General features: G+C 36.2%; 1 protein-coding gene across 4 annotated transcripts in view; it reads right to left on the bottom strand.

The window, feature by feature from the left end:
• The window catches only part of L3MBTL4 (L3MBTL histone methyl-lysine binding protein 4), a 456802-nt gene that overhangs the window by 274370 nt on the left and 161560 nt on the right, over nt 1-20872 (bottom strand). For all 4 annotated transcript variants that reach the window (XM_074383753.1, XM_074383752.1, XM_039463865.1 and 1 more), the window contains exons 6-10: nt 18468-18572; nt 17275-17410; nt 15324-15415; nt 13710-13864; nt 12571-12647 (exon numbers count right to left, since the gene is read on the bottom strand). In XM_074383753.1, coding sequence (XP_074239854.1) covers nt 12571-12647; nt 13710-13864; nt 15324-15415; nt 17275-17410; nt 18468-18572 — 565 coding nt within the window. The remainder of the gene's footprint in view (nt 1-12570; nt 12648-13709; nt 13865-15323; nt 15416-17274; nt 17411-18467; nt 18573-20872) is intronic.

Below are 20872 nucleotides of genomic sequence, written 5' to 3' on the forward strand. Positions count from 1 at the left end.
ATCACAGTTAAGCCTAATTTCAGGTTCACCCTTTATTGTTTCAAAAAAACATGTTGAAAATGTAGGCCGGGCATGGTGGCTCACGCCTGTAATCCCAGCATTTTGGGAGGCCGAGGTGGGTGGATCACGAGGTCAAGAGATCAAGACCATCCTGGTCAACATGGTGAAACCCCGTCTCTACGAAAAATACAAAAAATTAGCTGGGCATGGTGGCGCATGCTTGTAATCCCAGCTACTCAGGAGGCTGAGGCAGGAGAATTGCCTGAACCCAGGAGGCTGAGGTTGCGGTGAGCCGAGATCACGCCATTGCACTCCAGCCTGGGTAACAAGAGTGAAACTCCGTCTCAAAAAAAAAAAAAAAAGAAAAAAGAAAAAAAAAAGTGACCTCACATTTATGGTACCTTAGATAGCAGAAGTCTTAGACTTATATTCAGCTCGTAACGATTAAAGTTAAAATATCTTTCTGGCAAAAATTTACAATAGGGTGTCAGATTTGTTATTTGAGCATTAATTAGTTTCTAAAGCACAGGGAGAACTCTGTGATCTACAGTATGGAATATCAGCACCTCAGGAGCTTGTCAAAGAGCTCATTTTATAACTGATTTTTTTGCTCAAAGTATGGCTGAGCTGTACTAAATCCAGAATACACTACGTAAAGAAATAAACTCTTCTTTTGTGTCTACTGAGATCACCAGAAAACAATCTATCTGTGTCGCACTGGCTGAGCGCCCAGCAGAACTGTCTTCAATACCATGGCTCCTGCGAGATCTAATCTAACCCCATGTTTTGGCAGGCATTCAAGGCAGTGTAATGAGTTCCATTTCCCTCTGTCTGTCAATACTTAACATTTTAAAATAAAAAGCTATGATTGTTTTCTCAATTTCACTAACTGTATAATATTCCACTGAGTAATATTCTATCACAGCCCTAGCAATCCTCACATGTTATATCTTGATTGTTTTTTGTTACATTCTCAGCATCTAGCCAGGACTCATACTTGGTAGACGCTCAATTAATATCTGTCCAATTTACTAATTAATAATTTGTATTCTCCTCTCAACTCTTATCTTCCTTATGCCAACAGAATCTATCTATAGGAACTAGCGCAATACTATTTAGAATATAGTAATGTTTTCTTTGGCTAAAAAAAGTTAATGGTTACAATTGCAACTAAATGAAAGATTTATTTGGACTATAAATTTTTCTATTGTAATTTAAGCTTGGCAAGGAAATTATGAGGTAAAGTGGTCATTGGGTATCAAAACACTAATTTGCTAAGCTAAATATTTCTATGTGTTCATGAAGTATCTAGAATATCTTCTAAGTAGGTCTGGCAAATTGGTGATTCTAGAGAATCTAAACAAACCAACTGCATTATTTCTACAAAGTACATTTCATTACCTCCCAAAATACCAATTATTATAGCTTTATTTTCTAAACATAAATGTTCATTCAGCCAACAAGTTTGAATGCCTGATTTCCAGTTTTAAAATGCAGAAATAAACACATACTTTTAGCTATGTTCCTTTTAAATGCCATCAGAGTATCAATAAAGGCATTTTAAATGAATGTTTAACACAAAAATACTGAGTTAATTTTGATATAACACATTATGAAATATTATGCAGTTATTATAAAGAAAGAATTAGAACAATACAAATGAGTTGGAAGGAATTTTCCGTGAGACACAGTTGAGCAAGGTTAAAAAAAAAGATGTAAAATATGTACCTAATATCATCCAATTTTTACAGCACAATGACAAAAAAAGAACACTGTCTCATGAACACATGGATATGAGCATGTATGTGCATGTGGATATGCAATCATAAGAATCCATAAACTATGTGCAGTATAAGATGATGGCTGATGATTCAAATTGTTTTCCTTTTCCTCTTGGAGAGAAGGCTGCATTTCCTAGGCTCCAATGCAGCCACATGTAATCCTGTGGCTGAGTTCAGGCCAAACCACATGGGTAGAAATGATGTCATAAGCTACCTCCAAGTTTGGCCCTCCCATGTCCTTTGTCCACTCTTAATGGGATTGTTTTTTGCTTGTTAATTTAACTTCCTTATAGATTCTGGATATTAGACTTCTGTCAATGCACAATTTGCAAATATTTTCTCTCATTCTGCAGGTTGTCTGTTTACTCTGTTAATAATTTCTTTTACTGTGCAGAAGCTTTTTAGTTTAGTTAGCTCCCATTTGTCAATTTTTGGGTTTGTGGCAGTTGCTTTTGGTGTCTCTGTCATAAAATCTTTGTCAGGGCCTATATCCAGAATGGTATTTCATAGGCTATCTTCCAGGGTTTTTATAGTTGTAGGTTTTCCTTTCAAGTGTTTAAACCATCTTGAGTTGGTTTTTGTACATGGTATAGTGAAGGGGTCCAGCTTCAATCTTCTGTATATGGCTAGCCATCTATCACTGCACCATTTATTGAAGAGGGAGTCTTCCCCCTCATTGCTTGTTTTTGTCTACTTGTCAAAGATCAGATAATTGTTAAGTGTGTGGCTTTATTTCTGGGCTCTCTATTCTGTTCCATTGGTCTATGTGTCTGTTTTTGTACTGGCACCATGCTGTTTTGGTTACTGTAGACTTGTATAGTTTGAAGTCTGGTAATGGGATGTCTTAACAATGTCACATCTTCTAATGCATGAACATGAGATGCCTTTCCACTCATTTGTGTCATCTTGAAGTTCTTTCAGCAATGTTGCATATTTTTCAGTGTACAAGTATAATTCCTTGGTTAGGTTAATTCCCAAGTATTTTATTATTTTTGATGCTACTACGAATTGAGGTGTTTTCTTAATTTCCTTTTCTAATTGTTTACTGTTAGAGTAAAGAAATGCAATTGATTTTTGTCTGTTGATTTTGTATTCTACTATGTTGTTGAATTGGTTTGTTAGTTCTATCAGGTTTTTTTTTTTAATCTTAGGTTTTCTACAAATATAATCATTTTGGCTTCTAACAGATATGATTTTATCTCTCCCTTTCCATTAGGATGCCTTTTATTTCACTTTCTTAGCAAATTAGTCTGGCTAGATCTATGCTGAAACAAAGTGATGAAAGTGGAGATCTTTACCTTGTTCCTGATCTTACAGGAAAAGCTTTCAGACATTTATCATTATGATATTCCCTGTGAGTTTTCATATATATCTTTTATTATGTTGAGGTAGTTTCCTTCTGTTTCTATCTTTTGAAAGGTTTTTGTCATTAAAAGGTGTTGAATCTTGTCAAATGCTTTTCTGCATTAATTGGGATAGCATGTAGTTTTCCTCTACATTTTGTTACTGTGATATATTACACTGATCAATTTTCATATGTTGAGCCATCTTGCATTTCAGTAACAAATCCCAATTGGTCATGGTGTATGTAATCTTTTTTAATACTATTGCTTTTGGATTTTCTAGTATTTTATTGAAAATTTTTGCATCAATGTTCCTGAAGAATACTGGTCTACAGTTTTTTTTGTTTGTTTGTTTCTTCATCTGGTTTTGGTATTATGGTAATAATGTTTGTCTCATAAAACAAGTTAGAAAGTGTTCCCTCATTTTCTGTTTTTTTGAGAAGTTTGAGCGTGAGTGGCACTGGTTCTTAAAATGTCTGGTAGAATTCACTAGTCAGGCCTTTGGGTCCAGGGCTTTTCTTTGTCAGGAGATTGTTATATTACTGATTCAATCGATGAATTATTTTATTTAGAATATTTTAATAAAATAAATATGATTTATTGCATATTTTATAAACCAGAAGTTGTGAATAAAATGTGAGCAAAACATAGCCCTTAGCTGGGTTCAGTGGCTCATGTCTATAATCCCAGCATGTTGAGAGGCTGAAGCAGGTGGATCATGAGGTCAGGAGATCAAGACCATCCTGGCTAACACAGTGAAATCCTATATCTACTAAAAATACAAAAAATTTACCGGGCATGGTGGCATGCACCTATAGTCCCAGCTACTCAGGACTATGAGGCAGGAGAATCGCTTCAATCCAGGAGGCAGAGGTTGCAGTGAGCCAAGATCGTGCCACTACACTTCCAGCCTGAGCGACAGAGTGAGACTCTGTCTCAAAGAACAAACCAACCAACCAAAAATACATAGTTATTGCTCACACAATGTTCACAGAAAATTGTGCCCACACTTAAGAGAGTTTTATTCCTTTTATTTTCTTTGTTATTTCTGAATTTTCTAATACTTTTATCAAAAGAAAAAAGTTTATGGAGGGTAATCTGAAAATTGTTTCTGTACTCAGTAATCTAGTAATTCTACTTACAACAGTCACAAAAAAATAACAAACATATATAATTGTTTTTAATTTCCTCCTCATCATTATTTATAAGAACTAGAAAAAGTGTCAATACGAAGGAAAAACTTGATGAAACTGTGATGTACTCATAAAAGATAAGTATGCAGTCATTCATAGCCATGTTTTCAGAGACTATTTAAAGAAAGAGAATATGTTCAAATTAGATTTCCAAGTAAAGAAAACTGGTTATAAAAGCAGTATTAACTACAAGATCACAACTTTAATTTTAAATTACCTATATATAGTCAAATGAATAGATAAAATAATTGGAAAAATATAATAGTATGATAATGGTAAGCTCTATCTGGCGATGGAGTTAATATTTTCAATTTACTCATTATAATGTTTCATATTTTATAAATTTCCTGCAATTTTACATAAAAATGTATTTAACTTCTATTTTAAAGAAGTATGACTTATGTGAAGTCCACAGCTTCACTTCACTGGTGATTATGTGTAAGACTGTAAAGGCAAAATAAACTTTGATTCGAACTTGGCTGACTGAGCACTCTTTACAGAGAAAGAGAACATTATCTTTTTACAATGTTTCTACGAAATGTGTAGGGTATTCACTTTCTGTGAAATACCTCGGGGAAACAGTGACATGATTTGCAATCATGTTAAAGACAGAGAAGACAATGACATATCATGCTGTAGCTGCAGGTATCCCCTATTGATGGAATTGCAGTAAAGTTGTCTTGTGAGACTTCTGGTAGCTGAATGTCTACCTGAGGCATAAACACAATAATATAAAAAAATATTGCATGTGATATCAAACGGCCACAGAAAAATTTCCCCCAGTTAGCAAAATATGCAAGTTTACTTTTTTTCCTGTTTCAGGTTGCTTTTTGCTATCATAGTAAAATGCACTTACTGTGAAAAAAATGGTATTTGCAAGAAAAAAGAGACTTACAAGGTCAGGAACTAAATTTATTTCCCTAGCCCATCAATTCAGAGAGTCCTCAAGACTACAGAAAACTGAACAAAAGAGCTCATACATGCGTCCTTTTCAGACACTTTCTAAATAAAGTAAGTAGCAATCCCAAAGTGTCTCACACACTGTCCTAAACCCATTCTCATATCCCTGGACAAGGTCCCTACCCCTCATTTCCATGTATCATGAATATCCCTAATAGTCTTCCCACTCCTTCTTTCTAATCTCAACTACTATTGCCAAATAAAGCATCCCTAAACACAGTTGTATCATAGCTTTGACCATAAATTCTTCATTATTGCTTTTAAAGACCCTTCATAGTATGGTGTCAAAGTCCCTAACCTATTAGTTCCTTATTAATATTCCAACACTGAAGTGAAACCCATTTCAGACTCCTGACCTACAGAACTGTAAGATAATAAATTTGTATTGTTTCACGCTGCCAAGTTCATGGTAATTTGCTACAGAGCAGTATATCATCATGTAAGTTTCTCCATGAAGCATTTCTTATGCTTTCTAGCCAGGTATTACCTCTTTATCTTGCTAACCCTATAACAGTTATGTCTTAGCTTACAGTCCTCAGTTGACTGTCAGCTTGCTGAAGTCACAGAAGAACGTGGCTCACCAACCTTTCTGTTCCACCTTCCCCTACCAATGTTCTACATTATCATAGTAACAGTGAATAGGGATCCAGGACTTCATAACACTGTATGAAGAAAGAGAAGAAAGAAAGAAAGAAGGAAGGAAGGAAGGAAGGAAGGAAGAAGGAAGGAAGGAAGGAAGGGAAAGAAAGAAAGAAAGAAAGAAGGAAAGAAAGAAAGAAAGAAAGAAAGAAAGAAAGAAAGAAAGAGAAAGAAAGAAAGAAAGAAAGAAAGAAAGAAAGAAAGAAAGAAAGAAAGAAAGAAAGAAAGCATAAGCTAACTAGTAAATATAGAAAGAATAATGAAATTAGAACATCACCATTTGGCAAACATCACACTAATAACTAATTCATGTCATAAAGATCAATGGATGTTAAAATCTAGTAGGTGAAAATTTGATGAGAAATTGAGTATTTACATACTCTCAAAGTAACTCCTGAACAAATATGTATTAATTGCAAAAGGAAAAAGAGTAATTTCACAGTGGAGAGGCTTGGCACACAACACTTTAATCAAGTGACCAAAATTACCATGAACTGGAAGGGGAATGATGGAATTTGCAAACCACCTGATAACAGTGCAGTAACAACTCAGCCTTGCCTCTGGGACACCCCTCCACAGATACATAACCCATATCTAATCACGAGGAAACATCAGACAAACCCAAAGTGAGGGGCATGCTATAGAACTGGTCTGTAATCTTAAAAAATACCAAGGTCAGAAAAGTCAAGGAAGGACTGGAGAACTGTTACAGACTGAAGGATGCAAAGGAGACATGACTAATACATGCAGCCTGTGATCATGAATCAAATCTGTAGGTTTTCGTATTTGCTTGTTTTATTTTACAAAACATATTACTGGGTGACGGGCAAAACTTTCATTTTGGCAACTTAATCTCATGTGGTTTGTCAGGGAGGCTTTCTGTCTGCTATTCTCCTAACTCTTCTGAATCATTAAAATCATTTCAAATTTTAAATAAGGCAAAAATATTCACAAGGTCAATAACTATTAGTCCACGCCTAATGTGTCCTAAATCACTTTTCACCTCTTATCTCCCTCCCTCATCCATACCCTGTTGCCCGGCATGTCACTCACAATTTTCATAATTTCTAAGTATGGTGGCAACTTCATGCCATCTTGCTTTAGCGCATACTGTTCCTTCTACCTCATATTTTCTTCCACTCCGTTTCTCAGTTAAAATTTTACACACCCTTCAAAGACCAATTCAAACACGACTTCCATTGTGAAGCTGTCCAATTAAGAAGTTGGAATTAACGTCTCCCTCCCTGCGTTACTGCAGCTCCACTGAAAGTTGTCCTTCCTTCTCAGAAGCCATGTATAGGACTTCAGGCGGTGTTGTGAAGAGGAAAGGGCAAAGGAGTTCATGATGTCAACTCACAGGACCTGCTACCAAGTCAGCACACATGTGGGAGGCCTGGGCCAAGGGACCTGACTCTCTGGATATCAGTTCTTCAGCTATGAAACTAAAATAATTGGCCACTTCACAAAGTTGCCATGAAAATAGGTAAGTATGTGAAGTTAACTGACATATTGGGCACTAAGAAAAATGAGATCCAAAAACAGGAGGAACAATAAGCAGAAAGGTTTTGTTATTTAACATGTTTATCCACAGGACGTTATTTGTCTTTAAGACAGACTCATGCGTGTCATAAAAGGGTTTCTTCTTATCATATTGCAAGGGGATTCACCCTTCACAGATGCCTTCACTGAACTCCAGGCAACTTCCCATTTGCTAGATGATATTTAAAATGAAAATGTAATAGATCAGCCATTTAATCAAGGTATGAACAAGATAGTAGAGTGTATTCAAAGGAACTGTGAGTAAAAATTTGAGGTGAAGACGATTAAAGCTCAGCTGTAAACAAAATCGCTTAAAGTTTATGATGAATAATGATCATGATGCCCTCTGGAATTGTGTGAAAACATGAGTGCACCAAAGTTGTTAGTCCCCTACTAACTGCATAAGAGGGGAAATACTTGGAGCCAGAGGTAGCAGAAGGCCCCTGAGACAGGATGATAGAATGCTGTGTACTCAGGTGATTCACAAGCAGGAGCTTAACCATGAGATTTAGAAAGGAAAACCAACTAATATGATCTTCAAATATTCTCTTTCCTAAGACAAGTTTAGAGTTGGGCTGCTTGACTCTGTGTGTGTGTGTGTGTGTGTGTGTGTGTGCACGCATGTGCATGCACGTGTGTGTGTAGAGATAGAGTATGTGTTTAAACATAGTAAAACATGAAAAGATCAAATATTGTTTGTTTCAATGATTTGTTTCCGACTGTTGTCAGAAAAAAGTGTTTGCTATATCTGCTATACCGTGCGTGTGTTTGTGTGTGTGTAATTGCGGTGTGTGTGTGTGTAATTGTACTTCTGAGAGCAATTAAAGTGCTTGAAAGTAGAACAGCATGTGCCGATCTGTAGAGCTGCCCCTGGTGTATACTCTAAGTCTCATATTTTCCAGATAAAAGAGCTTCTTTAGAGACAGAGGTCGGTTTTTAAAACATGTAAATGATAAAATGTAAAGATCATTTCACTGATATAAAACTAATTCCAAATTCCAGGTGTTAGCTACTCTCTGCAGTGTCTTTCTAGAGAAGGCTTAAACACATGCTAGAACCTTTTCTTCCTTCAGGAGAAGCAAGCTGCTGGAATTTTGGTTGAAGTTATAAAATGACAAAAAGATGTTAGATACTCAGAAAATCCTCATAACAAAGCCTTAACATTTGAAGAAGAACAAAGTTGGAGAACTTTGTTGAAGTTTTAGCTGAAGTTATAAAATGAAACTTCAACTAAAATTATAAAATACTTACAAAATGTAAATCTACAATAATCAAACCAATGTCATACTGATGTAAGAATATGCATAGGCACAAAGACCTAATGCAACAGAATTGAGGGTCCAGACATAAACCTAAACACCCACGGTAAATTTATTTTCAACAATGATGCCAAGACCATTCAACAAATGGTGTTGGAAAACTGGATAACCAGAAGCAAAAGAATTAAGTTCAACCTCTTCCTCATTTCATACACAAAAATTGAATAAAAACAGATCTATTGGTCAGATGTGGTGGCTCAACCAGCAATATCAGCACTCTGGAAGGCTGAGGTGGAAGAATCACTTGATAGATAGTGGTAAATCTTCATAACTCCAACTTTGCAATAAGTTCTCAAATTTAATACCCAAACCACAAGCAACAATAGAAAAATAAACAAATTGGATATCATCAAAATTAAAACCTATTGTAGATCAATGAACCTTACTAAGAATGTGAAAATACAACCTGTAGAATGGGCGAGAACATTTGCAAATCATCTATCTAATAGGGGTTTAATATTCAGAATGTATAAAGATATACAGTAATAATATATCAATAACATATAGATAATATAACAAAGCCTGATAAATGGACTTAATATTTAAATATTAAAAGACAACCCAGTTGAAAAATGGGCAAAGGCTCTGAATCGAGATTTCTTTCAGAAAATGTACAAACGACCAACAAGCACATGAAAAGATGTTCAACATGATTGGTCAATAAGAAAATGCAAATCCGAACCACAATGAGATACCACTTTCTAACCACTACAATGGTTTTAATCAAGAAAACAGAAAATAACAAGGGTTGGCAAGGATGTAGAGAAACAGGAATCTTTTTGTAATACATTGCTGGTGGGAATATAAAATGGTGTTGGTACTTTGGAAAACAACTTGTCAGTCCCTCAAAATGTTAAACATATGACCAAGCAATTCTACTCCTAGGTATATGCTAAAAAGAGATAAAGACATATGTCTACACAGAAAATTATATGTAAATGCTTACAGCGGCATTTCTAATAATTGCCAAAAGGTACAAATAAACCAAATATCCATTCACAGATCAATGGATAAACAAATTGTGGTATGTGCATACAATGGAATGTTATTCAGTCATAAAAAGGAACAAAGTACTGATACACGCTACAACTTGGATGACCTTGAAAACACAATGCCAAGTGAAAGAAGCCAGACACAAAAAGAAATGTGTTATGATTCCTTTCATGTAATATATCAAGAATAGGCAAATTCATAGGGGAAGAAAGCTGATTAGAGGTGTCAGGGTGGTAGGGGTGTTGGGAAAGTCTAGGGAATGTCTACTTAAGCACAGGATTTTTTACAGGGAATAAAAAAGTTTTGAAACTAGAGAGAGCTGGTGGTTGCATAATATTGTGAATACATCAAATATCACCAAATTGCACACTTTAAAATGGTTAACTGTATGCTGTGTGAATTTCATCTCAGTTAAAAAAAAAGGAATAAAATACTTAGCAGCAAATTTAATAAAGTAAGTACAAGACTTGTAAATTGAAAACTACAAATTATCACTGAAAGAAAATTAAAGGTGGCCTCAATAAATGGAAAGAAGTCCCGTGTTCATGGGATGAGAAACTTAAAATTCTGAAGATGGCAATACTCCACAAATTGATCTACAGATTCAGTGCTCCACTATCAAAACCCCAGCTGGCTTTTTTGCAGAAATTTACAAATTAATTCTAAAATTCAGATGGAAATGCAAGGAACTGAGAAGAGCAAAAACAATCGTGAAAAAGAATGGTGCTGGAGGGCTCATACTTTCCAATTTGGAAATTTATTACAAAGCTACAGTAATCAAAGCGTGGTACTGGTATAAATTAGACATACAAACCAACAAAAAAGAACTGAGAGTCCCAAAATAAACTCATACTCTATGAGCAATGAATTTTCAATTAGGGTAACAATGGGGAAATAATAGTCTTTTGTAACAAATCTTTATGACCCTAGGTTAGGTAATGCCTTTTTAGACACTACTAGCATGTTAATGATGGCACAATTCTGGACCTCTAATTCCAAACATGCTGCACAGAGTTTTTCTAGACTCACACAACACCAAGAGACTTATATGCTGAGCCTATTCATGAAGTCTAGTGAGAACAAGCTGGAAGCAGTCAAGTTATTTCACTAGGTGAAAATCGGAAGAAGCATTCCATGTCTCCAGGTACATCAACTCAACCTACGTATTCTGAGATCTGGCAAGCATTTCACTTCATCTTTTTTTTTTTTTTTTTTTTTTTTTTTTTTCAGATGGAGTCTCCCTCTGTTGCCAGGCTGGAGTCCAGTGGCTTGATCCCGGCTCACTGCAACCTCCGCCTCCCAAGTTCAAACAATTCTCCTGCCTCAGCCTCCTGAGTAGCTGGGACTACAGGTGCCCACCACCACACCTGGCTAATTTTTGTATTTTTTAGTAGAGATAGGGTTTCACCATGTTGCCCGGGCTGGTCTCGATCTCCTGACCTCATGATCTGCCTGCCTCGGCCTCCCAAAGTGCTGGGATTACAGGCATGAGCCACTGTGCCTGGCCTCACCTCATCTTAAGGAACATTATTCTAAAGTTAGTTTTAGCCACTTTCACAGAAAAATAGGACAAATGGCTCTAAATCTGTTTATATATCAAAATCAGAATTTAAGGTGTTATATATTTCATAAAACCTTTCTAGTTCAAGTACATATTTTTGAATAATTTGTGATTTGGGTTTGGCTTTTTTATTGTTTTTAATTCTAAAAATTATCTTCACCAAATCCAAGAATTTGATGAGCAATTCTAACATTTTTCTATGTTGAAGGCAAAAAAAGATTTAAAAACAGCAAAACTATGAACCATTTGAATCAAAACAACATTTGCTCCATTCTAGAATGACACATCCCTTACTCTACATTTCTTTCTGTACATTTTTTATTGAAAGAAAATATATGTCTTCTTGGACACTTGTGTTATGCTAAGATTATGCAGCCTGTATGTCTAATTCATTTTTAAATTAAAAACAGGCCAGGGGCAGGGGCTCATGCCTGTAATCCCAGCACTTTGGGAGACTGAGGTGGACAGATCATGAGGCCAAGAGATTAAGACCATCCTGGCCAATATGATAAAACTCTTGTCTCTACTAAAAATATAAAAATTAGCTGGCCACGGTGATGCACACCTTTAGTTTCAGCTACTTGGGAGACTGAGGCAGGAGAATCACTTGAACCCGGGAAGCAGAGGTTGCAGTGAGCTGAGATCACGCCATTGCACTACAGCCTGAAGACAGAATGAGACTCCATCTCAAGAAAACAAAAATTAAAAAACAAAGGGATTTAACAGAGCAAGTCTCTAAACATTTCATAATGTTTTTGTCATGAGAAAAAAATAAATAACTTGATGGAGTCCTTATTTAAATGTTTCGTTTGGTGCAAGAAGTCTGGTAAGTCTAGAGACCCACTGTTAAGTTAGTTTTTACTGCTTAGATTTCTGTATTTCTACATTTAACTCCAAAGTTAATTATTTTTAATAATCTTATTGTTCAATTAATGAAGTTATTCGATAAATTACATAAGTAGAAATAGCTAGTTTTAAATATCAGTATTTGAAAATAGTACTCATTTAGTTGGATAATAATTTTTAGCAACTTTGTTTTAATGGCTGCCTAATCATAAACACAGTCCGTCTGCACTTTGGGGAAGGACATAGAGAGTTCAGACACTCGGTGGTCAACAGAATCTCACGGAGCATTTTTATTATATACCTTGTATTAAAGTATGGTCTTCATAAGCAAAATAAAAATGAGGATTGCCACTCACACAGAGATGACTTCAAAGAAAACCCAGGCAGTCTACTCACCTTGGGGTGCTATCAGAGTTCTTCCATTCTCCTGACACCAACCAACTGGCTGGACATAGGGGCTATTAACATCACACCTGCAAAAATGGGACTCTCTTTTACATTCCATATTACTTAATGCCAGAGAAAGAACCCAAGACTAACAATCATTCTGGATATCAAGAAATACCACAGAAAACGGTACTTCACAGCTGGAGAGAATTAGAAGACATTTTTAGTACTGTAGTTTTAGGCTGAGTTACCAAACTTCTCTTTCACATAAGCTTCTTGAAATTTAAAAGTATAAAATTAACAGGGGGGTTGCCAAGGGCCTGAACTGCCAGTGATGTTCCAAAAACAGTGAGTGAGCATTTTCATGAACTTCTACCACTTTTTGCTGGCAGCAAGAGAAAACATTAATAGAACAGCCCAATCAGACTCCAGATGACATTTTTCCTCCCTGTCCTTTTCAAAGAACCCAGAATATTCTGTGTAAGACACATATACAACAATTCCTCTCTGCTTTGCCTCTGAGTTCAAAGGAGAAGACAGGACCCATCAGACACATGAAGAACCACTGTCTCAGGCAAGAACTTGGCGATTACTCAGGACATACGTGGAGAAAGGCTATAAAAATTACTTTTGCCATGACCTATATTACAGGTTTTTATTCCACCCCCCAAAAAAATTCCTTTCAATCCATGCCATGTTATTCTAATGGCATGGCAGCATACATTTTCTCTGCTCCCCAAAGGCTTTCGAAGAATTCACTCTCATTTTCCCAGAATCTTTCCTTTTAAAAATGTGACAAGGTACATTCAACATTTTTTAGACCAAAAAAAAAAAAAATACTGCAAGTTTTTAGCTTCCTCTTCACAGAAATGCTTTTCTCACAAACTAGAAAAAATACAGCAAAGTGTCCTGAACTGGTCATATTATTTCAGATGAGGCCTCACCGGGTAATCTACATATGGAGAAGTTTCTAGCACTCTTTAATTGAGTAATTTACATGAAAGAGAAGATAGTGAACAGTCAACCACCAAATTCTTGATGTTTATCACTATTAAAACAGCAAGAACAGTGAAAGTGCTAGAATGAAAACAAATTCTTAACACCAGACATATGAATGCACAAAAATAAAACAAACATTTGTATCTCACCAGTAATCATAACTATCATCCCAATTGTCAAAATGCACCAGCAAGCGATCTTCAACAATATCTGCTATGGTTGCCACGCACACCAAGGAAGGGTTCTTCCTGTCAACGGCCTCCAGCTTCATTCCAACCTGAAATTCTTTAGGCACTGGCCCATTCTAACACAGCAGCAGCAGGGAAAGAAGCACAAAAAGAAACAGGACACCAAACAGGACTGAGCCACTGTCAAAACTTCTATGGTTAGCATCAGCAAAGTCTACAGGTGTCAGCACTTACCCTCTGGACAAAGCCAGCAAATGCCAGTAAAAATATCCACCAACTGTCACATAGTTTATGTTCATAACAAAGACCCCGGAAACTAGCTTTCCTCTGTGCTTTTGTCTTTTTTTGTGCAAGGTCATCTTCTTTCCCTTATCATCTTCATATTTCCCTCTTTGATTCTCAGAATAATTTGTATTAATTTTAAAATGTGATGTTTACTGAACACAATAGTACCAAATAATCCTCTCTGCTCCCCATAGGCTTCTGAAGTTTCCAAATGCCACTATTTGAAAAAGTGGTGAAGATATGTTCTAATTAGCACTAAAGTATCATTTTAATTTGATTACTCAATCTGAAAATAAGTGGCTTTTTCAATATTTAGGAAACACATGCTTAAATAAAATTGTAACTTAAAATGTGAATTTATATATAATTCATATATATGTTTATGTAATTTAAATTTATAATTTAAAAATGTGAATGCTTTTTTTTACTATCTGTACTTTTCTTAGTATAAATATACTATAAACTATGATTTACAATAACATAACAATTACAAACCCACCCTTCATATACTTATAAACTAGCCAGTCCTGGGATTTAGGGAGTACCCACAATATCTGGGGACTACAATAGTGTTTTCTTCTCTGCTTGTCTTTTATCAAACCCTGATTCTCATTTTCCTTCAGCACATTCTATTTTTACAGCAATTTCCTGTTTTAATATCTCCTTTTCTTGATACAAATCTATGAAACACATATAACAATTGTGTAACACTGCTTTCATCACAGAAGTGAAGCCTGGAGAAATTCAGTGAGTGGTCTGCCAGTGGCAGACCCAACTTCTGGGGTTGCGACTTACTCTCCTTATCTACTGAAAATTCACTAGACTTCTGGGGACACAGATAGCGTAAGAAGTGTGCTCTACCCAGATCCTCAGAACACCCCTTCAATTAGTACAAAATGTTACTCTCATTTTCATTACACTTAAATATATCTAGGCTGGGTACATTCAAAGCTTACTTAGAGTACCTGCTGGCTTCAAAACATCAAAAGCGACATTAAAGGATTAACTCACTGTAAAAGAAAACATTTTTTAAAGATACTTTAATTTTAGTAGGCTTTAAACATAAAGTTTTTAACTTTTCCCGTCTAATTGAAGTATTTAATTATACTTTTAAAGGAAGAAAACCAAAACATCCCCATAAGAAACTAACAAATTAGGTGAGAAAAGTCATAGAAAGTTAAGAGTTTCCATAATTTTTTAAAGGATTAAAATAAAACCAAATATACTGTGAATTTTAAGAAATTTAAGCTTGAGGGAAATTTGATTTATACTGAGAAAGAAAATACTTACAGGACTTCTGTTTCTGAACAATTTCTTTGGAGCATTTTGCAATTTACAGGCCTTCAAGTAATCCATCCAAACAAATTTATCTTTTCTATAACCTAAAAAAAGCACAGATTACTCAAAATACACGCAAGATGTAGCCACATGCATATTAAATACATTATGTTGGTCCAAAAGTAATTGTGGTTTTTGCCATTTCCTTTAATGGAAAAAGCCCACAATTACTTTAAAAGTAATGGCAAAAACCTCAATTACTTTTGGACCAACCTAATATTATTAATAGTCTCCTGCCATTCAATGTCCTTAGCACCCACAAAAGATTTAAATTAAAATTTCCAAATTGTTTCACCATTTTAAAATGTATTACGTTCAAAACTGTTGATAGTGCTTCCCCATCACGTGCATCATTCCCTACACAATTTCATATTCTCTGATACAGAGTCAGTATTCTGGTGGCTTGACGGGAGTCTCATCTCCCATTAAGGCTTTCCTGAATGGGAAAGTGATGAGACCAGAGTTACCATACATGTCCCCACTCCTGAGGAAGCCACGTCACAGAGACCATCAGAGGTCCTGATGATGCAGCTGTCCAGGATGCCAGGCACAGAAATCCCTTCTCAATCCAAAGCCCATTCAACAGCTCCAGCTTTCTGTGCCACATCTTTACAAGTCTCCCATTAAAAACCGCCACATCCTCCCATTCACATGCCCTAGCATGGCTCTCACGCAGTGCTGGCCCAAACAGTAAAGGCTCAAAAAATGGTTCTGAGCACCAGGCTTGGAACAAGAGTTAAACTCCCTGCACAGGCTTCCAGCCCTGGGAACACCACTCTCTTCATCCCCGACCTTCCGCCCGGGCTTCTCTGCTGTCTCCCTGAGATGTTTCATCCTCGCCAAGCACGCTCCTGTCCCGGATGCCTGCTCTGTTCTTCCCTCAGCTGGCTTACTCAGACACCACACTGCTTCCTCTCACATTTCACCCAGGTCTCTTTGGAACATTATGTCCACAGAGAGGCCTTTCTCCACCGTTCTGTCTAAAAGAGTGTCCCTGCAGCCACCACCAGGACCCTTCTCCTCTGAAATGAAGCCCCATGGAGACAGAGTCATTGATTTACTTGCTGTTGGCCCCCAGTGCCTCACGCAGTAAGGGCTCCACAAATACCTACTGAAGGAATGAGCCTGCCACCTGTCACCAGCTCCCTAGAAACTAGCAAACTCAATGGACTCTACCATTAGCCTCAGGGGAGGATGCCAAGGGACACCCTGAGTGGATTACTAAGAATAAAGGACTATATACTGTATCCAGAAGTTGCCACAGTCATCAAACAGTCTAACACACAAGCCAGAGACAGTATACAGAAATTTGCTGTGCAAAGAAATGAGCCCATCAGTGTTGTCCTTAACCACATCCCCACCTCACTTGCACACAGCAAATAGAAGAGGTTTCGGTCACATCTGCCTTGCTGAGATTCCTCTAGCATATAACAAAATAATGATGTTTTTTATTCCCATCAAAAGAAAATAGTGAATTTTTTTTCATAGTTCCATGTTTTTCATGATTCCTAAGGTTGAAGCAAATTATTTATAGTGAATCAAGTTTCCTTGCCTTATGTTATCATTGATTGGATATTTCATTTCACCCATGATTTAAATATTAGTTGGCATTCCCTATAAGGTTTAATAAACTTTACATAAAATAAAATGCTTTCACATTTTATTTCTGCCCTCTGTACATTATGAGAATATTTGACCCAAATAGTCATTTATGCTTTTCTTTAAAGATATTTATTTCTAAAAATGGTACCACTATAGTCTTACTATTCTTTGTAGATCAAAATCTCATTTTGGAAATCAATTCACACCAGGCTCTGTTGTTAGAATTTCATAAAATGTTGTTAAAACACAAGTGAAATTCCAATTAATTCTCTTTCCACTTGGTAAATGTATCCTGGCTTACCCTTAGGGATGTGCAACTCATGTTTGGTCTTTTCACACCACCCTACTGGATGAATGTCAGGGGAACCAGCATTGGTCCAAAAATCATAGCAACTTAAATAACCATCAAAATGAAGTCTAAGACGGTAACCACACACCTGCAAGAGAGAAGGTTTACAATCATTCTTTAAGTGTCATATATTTGGAGTAGACACAAAATTCACAAAATATTCATGTGTTTTGTCAGTACTATCAATATATACGAGCCAGTCCTGCTATTCAAATGTTTTCATTAGAGGAAAAATTTATGGATGACACCTAATTAAGACAAAATGGTAATGAAATTAGACCATGACTTACAGGTATCTAGTGCATTCTGCAAAAATAATAACCCTTTTATCCAATCTAGGAATCTGAGGCTCAGTTTATGTATTCATTAGTTAACTGGTTTATTTATTAATTCAATGCCTGTCAAATATTCCCTTCAGCAACCCTATTTTCTGCCCTCTGGCCTGGATTCATATTCCAAGAAAGTGCAAGCTAAAGTACAAAGCAAAACTAACATAGGCGTGGCCTTGTTTCAACTCTAATATATGTATCCAGCATACTCAATAAAGAGAATAATACAACAGTCTGAGAAATACATCCTCTAGACATGTGGTACGAGTTTAATAGCTATAATCAATCAGTAAAGTAAATAAATGTGACTACTATGTTCAATGCTATTAGAAATATAAAGATCTTTTATTGATTTAATAATGTTTAGTAAATATTACATTTTATGAGCCATTCATCAGGAGCTTGCTACTCTAAATAATTTTTATAAAGTGCATGTATTTATATAAATATATAATTCATGTGTATTAATATTATTCATACACATTTCTCATTATTTCAGCTCAAATGTGAATAAGTACATCTCATTAATAGGTAAAAACGACACTGAGATTAACAAATTGTTATCTACCTCAAGTGAAAATTATTTACCCATTAACGCAAGAGTAAATGCTAGTCGATAAAGACTTACTAGAAAATTCATCTCAGGGGAAAGAAAATTATTTATTAAGAAACATAGTTTCATCCATCGCTAACTAAAATAAATCCATAATGCACTGGATCTTGTTCATGATAAATATCAAACAAATTTGTTATTCTTTAGAAAAGTATCTTTCTGTCACTATGCAATCAGCCCAAGACAATAACACCACCTCTTACCTCCGCTACAGAAAGCACACAAAATACCGATGGATGTCGGGGATCGATGCCTTCTAATCTCATCCCAATTTGAAAACCATTTTCATGCTCTGGAAAGGACTGATCCTACAAAATTTCACAACATAACATTAGCCACTGAGATTTCTTCACAGTTTTATATTAAAACATTTGGTGTCACCTCTAGGTGAAGTCTAAAACAACTGAACTCATAGAAATGAGAGTAGAATGGTGTCTACCAGAGGCTGGAAGTTAGGGGAATGGGGAGACACTGGTCGAAGGATACAAAGTTGCAGTTAGAAAGGAAGAACAAAAGTTAAGGTAACGGATGTGTGAGTATGCTTGATTCAATCATTTCACACTGTACATACAACATAACATCACAGTCTACCCCATGATTATATATGGTTATAATTTGTCAAAAACATAAATAAGAATTTTTTAAAAGAATTTACCGTATAGATTAGAAGCTCAGTGATCTGGCTAAAGGTGGAAGACTATTCTTATATATAATTAGCACTCAAGGATGGTGTCCTATGAACTTCCCATTTGTTCCTTTTGCCCATTTTTCCTTCCTGTACCCTCAATAACTTCATTTTGCTTATTATATGAATTACCTACTCTCAGACTGTGACTTGGCTCTTCACTGAGTTTACAGTGACTTTGTTGTAGAAAACTTAAAATTTTAATATAGTAAAATACAGGCTGGGCGTGGTGGCTCACGCCTGTAATCTCAGCACTTTGGGAGGCGGGCAGATCACCTGAGGTTGGGAGTTTGGGACCAGCCTGACCAACATGGAGAAACCACATCTCTACTAAAAATACAAAACTAGCCAGGCATAATGGCACATGCCTGTAACCCCACTACTCAAGAGGCTGAGGCAGGAGAATTGCTTGAACCCAGGAGGCAGAAGTGGCGGTGAGCTGAGATCGTGCCATTGCACTCCAGTCTGACCATCAAGAGTGAAACTCTGTCTCAAAAAAACAAAAATACAGAGGTACATAGATAGTAAAATTTATCAGTTATTTTCTATACATTCTGCATACCCAGCCTATGAAATCCTTAACTCTGAAGCTACATAAATATTTTCCTTTTTTTTTTTTTTTTTTTTTGAGACAGGGTCTCACTCTGTCACCCAGATTGGAGTGTAGCAGCATAATCTTAGCTCACTGCAACCTTCACCTCCCAGGTTCAAGCAATTCTCCTGCCTCAGCCTTCTGAGTAGCTGGGATTACAAATGCATGCCACTACTGCCTGGCTAATTTTTGTATTTTTAGTAGACATGGGTTTTCACCAATGTTGGCCCGGCTGGTCTTGAACTCCTGACCTCAAATGATCCACCCTCTTCAGCCTCCCAAAGTGCTAGGATTATAGGCATGAGTCACTATGCCTGGCCCTAGTATTTTTTAAGAACTGTTGAAGTTTCTTTCTTCATATTTAAATTTGTATTACAGCTGAAATTGAGTTTTCTATAGTGTGAGGTAGATGCCTACTTTTATCACATGGAAAACATTCAAGAAAAGTTTTTTGAATAGTCCATACTTGAATTGATCAGCAAAGTCAGCTCTGTCATACCTGGTTTCTACATACTTGTAGGTCTTATTTCTGACCCCTCTCTTGTGTTTCATTGACTTAATTGCCTATATCATATAGTTTTATTTGTTTATAATGAATCTTTCTCTTTGGAGAGCAATCATTTTCATATTAAGATTTTTAAATTCAGAAACTTGTTCTCTCTCCCATTTAATCTAATCATTCTTGTCTGTAAAAGTGTTTTTTAATTTTCACAAAAAACTACCAAAATGCTTTGCCATATTTATTTCTGGATACCTTTGAATGTTTATTTCTATTTTTAATGTAATATTTTCACAGCTGACTTTCTAATTTGCTCCCATTCATCATTATTTCCTTTAAGCACACAGTTTTGAACAGATTCAGCATTATTACTCAGTTTATTCTTAATTGCAAATAAACATATACTAATGGAAAATGATGACTAGAATCTACTTCTATTACATCTAGAGCTGCATTTAATCACAATCATATTATTATTTAATATTGCTTAACATCTAATGTCTGTTTTGGGATTAAAATTTATTCTTTTTAAAAATTATTCCAGGGGTCGGGCACAGTGTCTCACACCTGTAATCCCAGCACTTTGGGAGGCCAAGGCGGAAGGATCACCTGAGGTCAAGGGTTCGAGACCAGCCTGGCCAACACTGTGAAACCCCATCTATACTAAAACTACAACAGTTAGCCAAGTGTGATGGTGCATGCCTATAACCCCAGCTACTTGGAAGGCTGAAGCAGGAGAATACTTGAAACTGGGGGGCAGAGGTTGCAGTGAGCCAAGATCACACCAGGCACTACAGGTGACAGAGTGAGACTCCATCTCAAAAAAAAATCA

The sequence above is a fragment of the Saimiri boliviensis genome, chromosome 13 (assembly GCF_048565385.1).
Source record: "Saimiri boliviensis isolate mSaiBol1 chromosome 13, mSaiBol1.pri, whole genome shotgun sequence".
NCBI classification, from domain to species: domain Eukaryota; kingdom Metazoa; phylum Chordata; class Mammalia; order Primates; family Cebidae; genus Saimiri; species Saimiri boliviensis.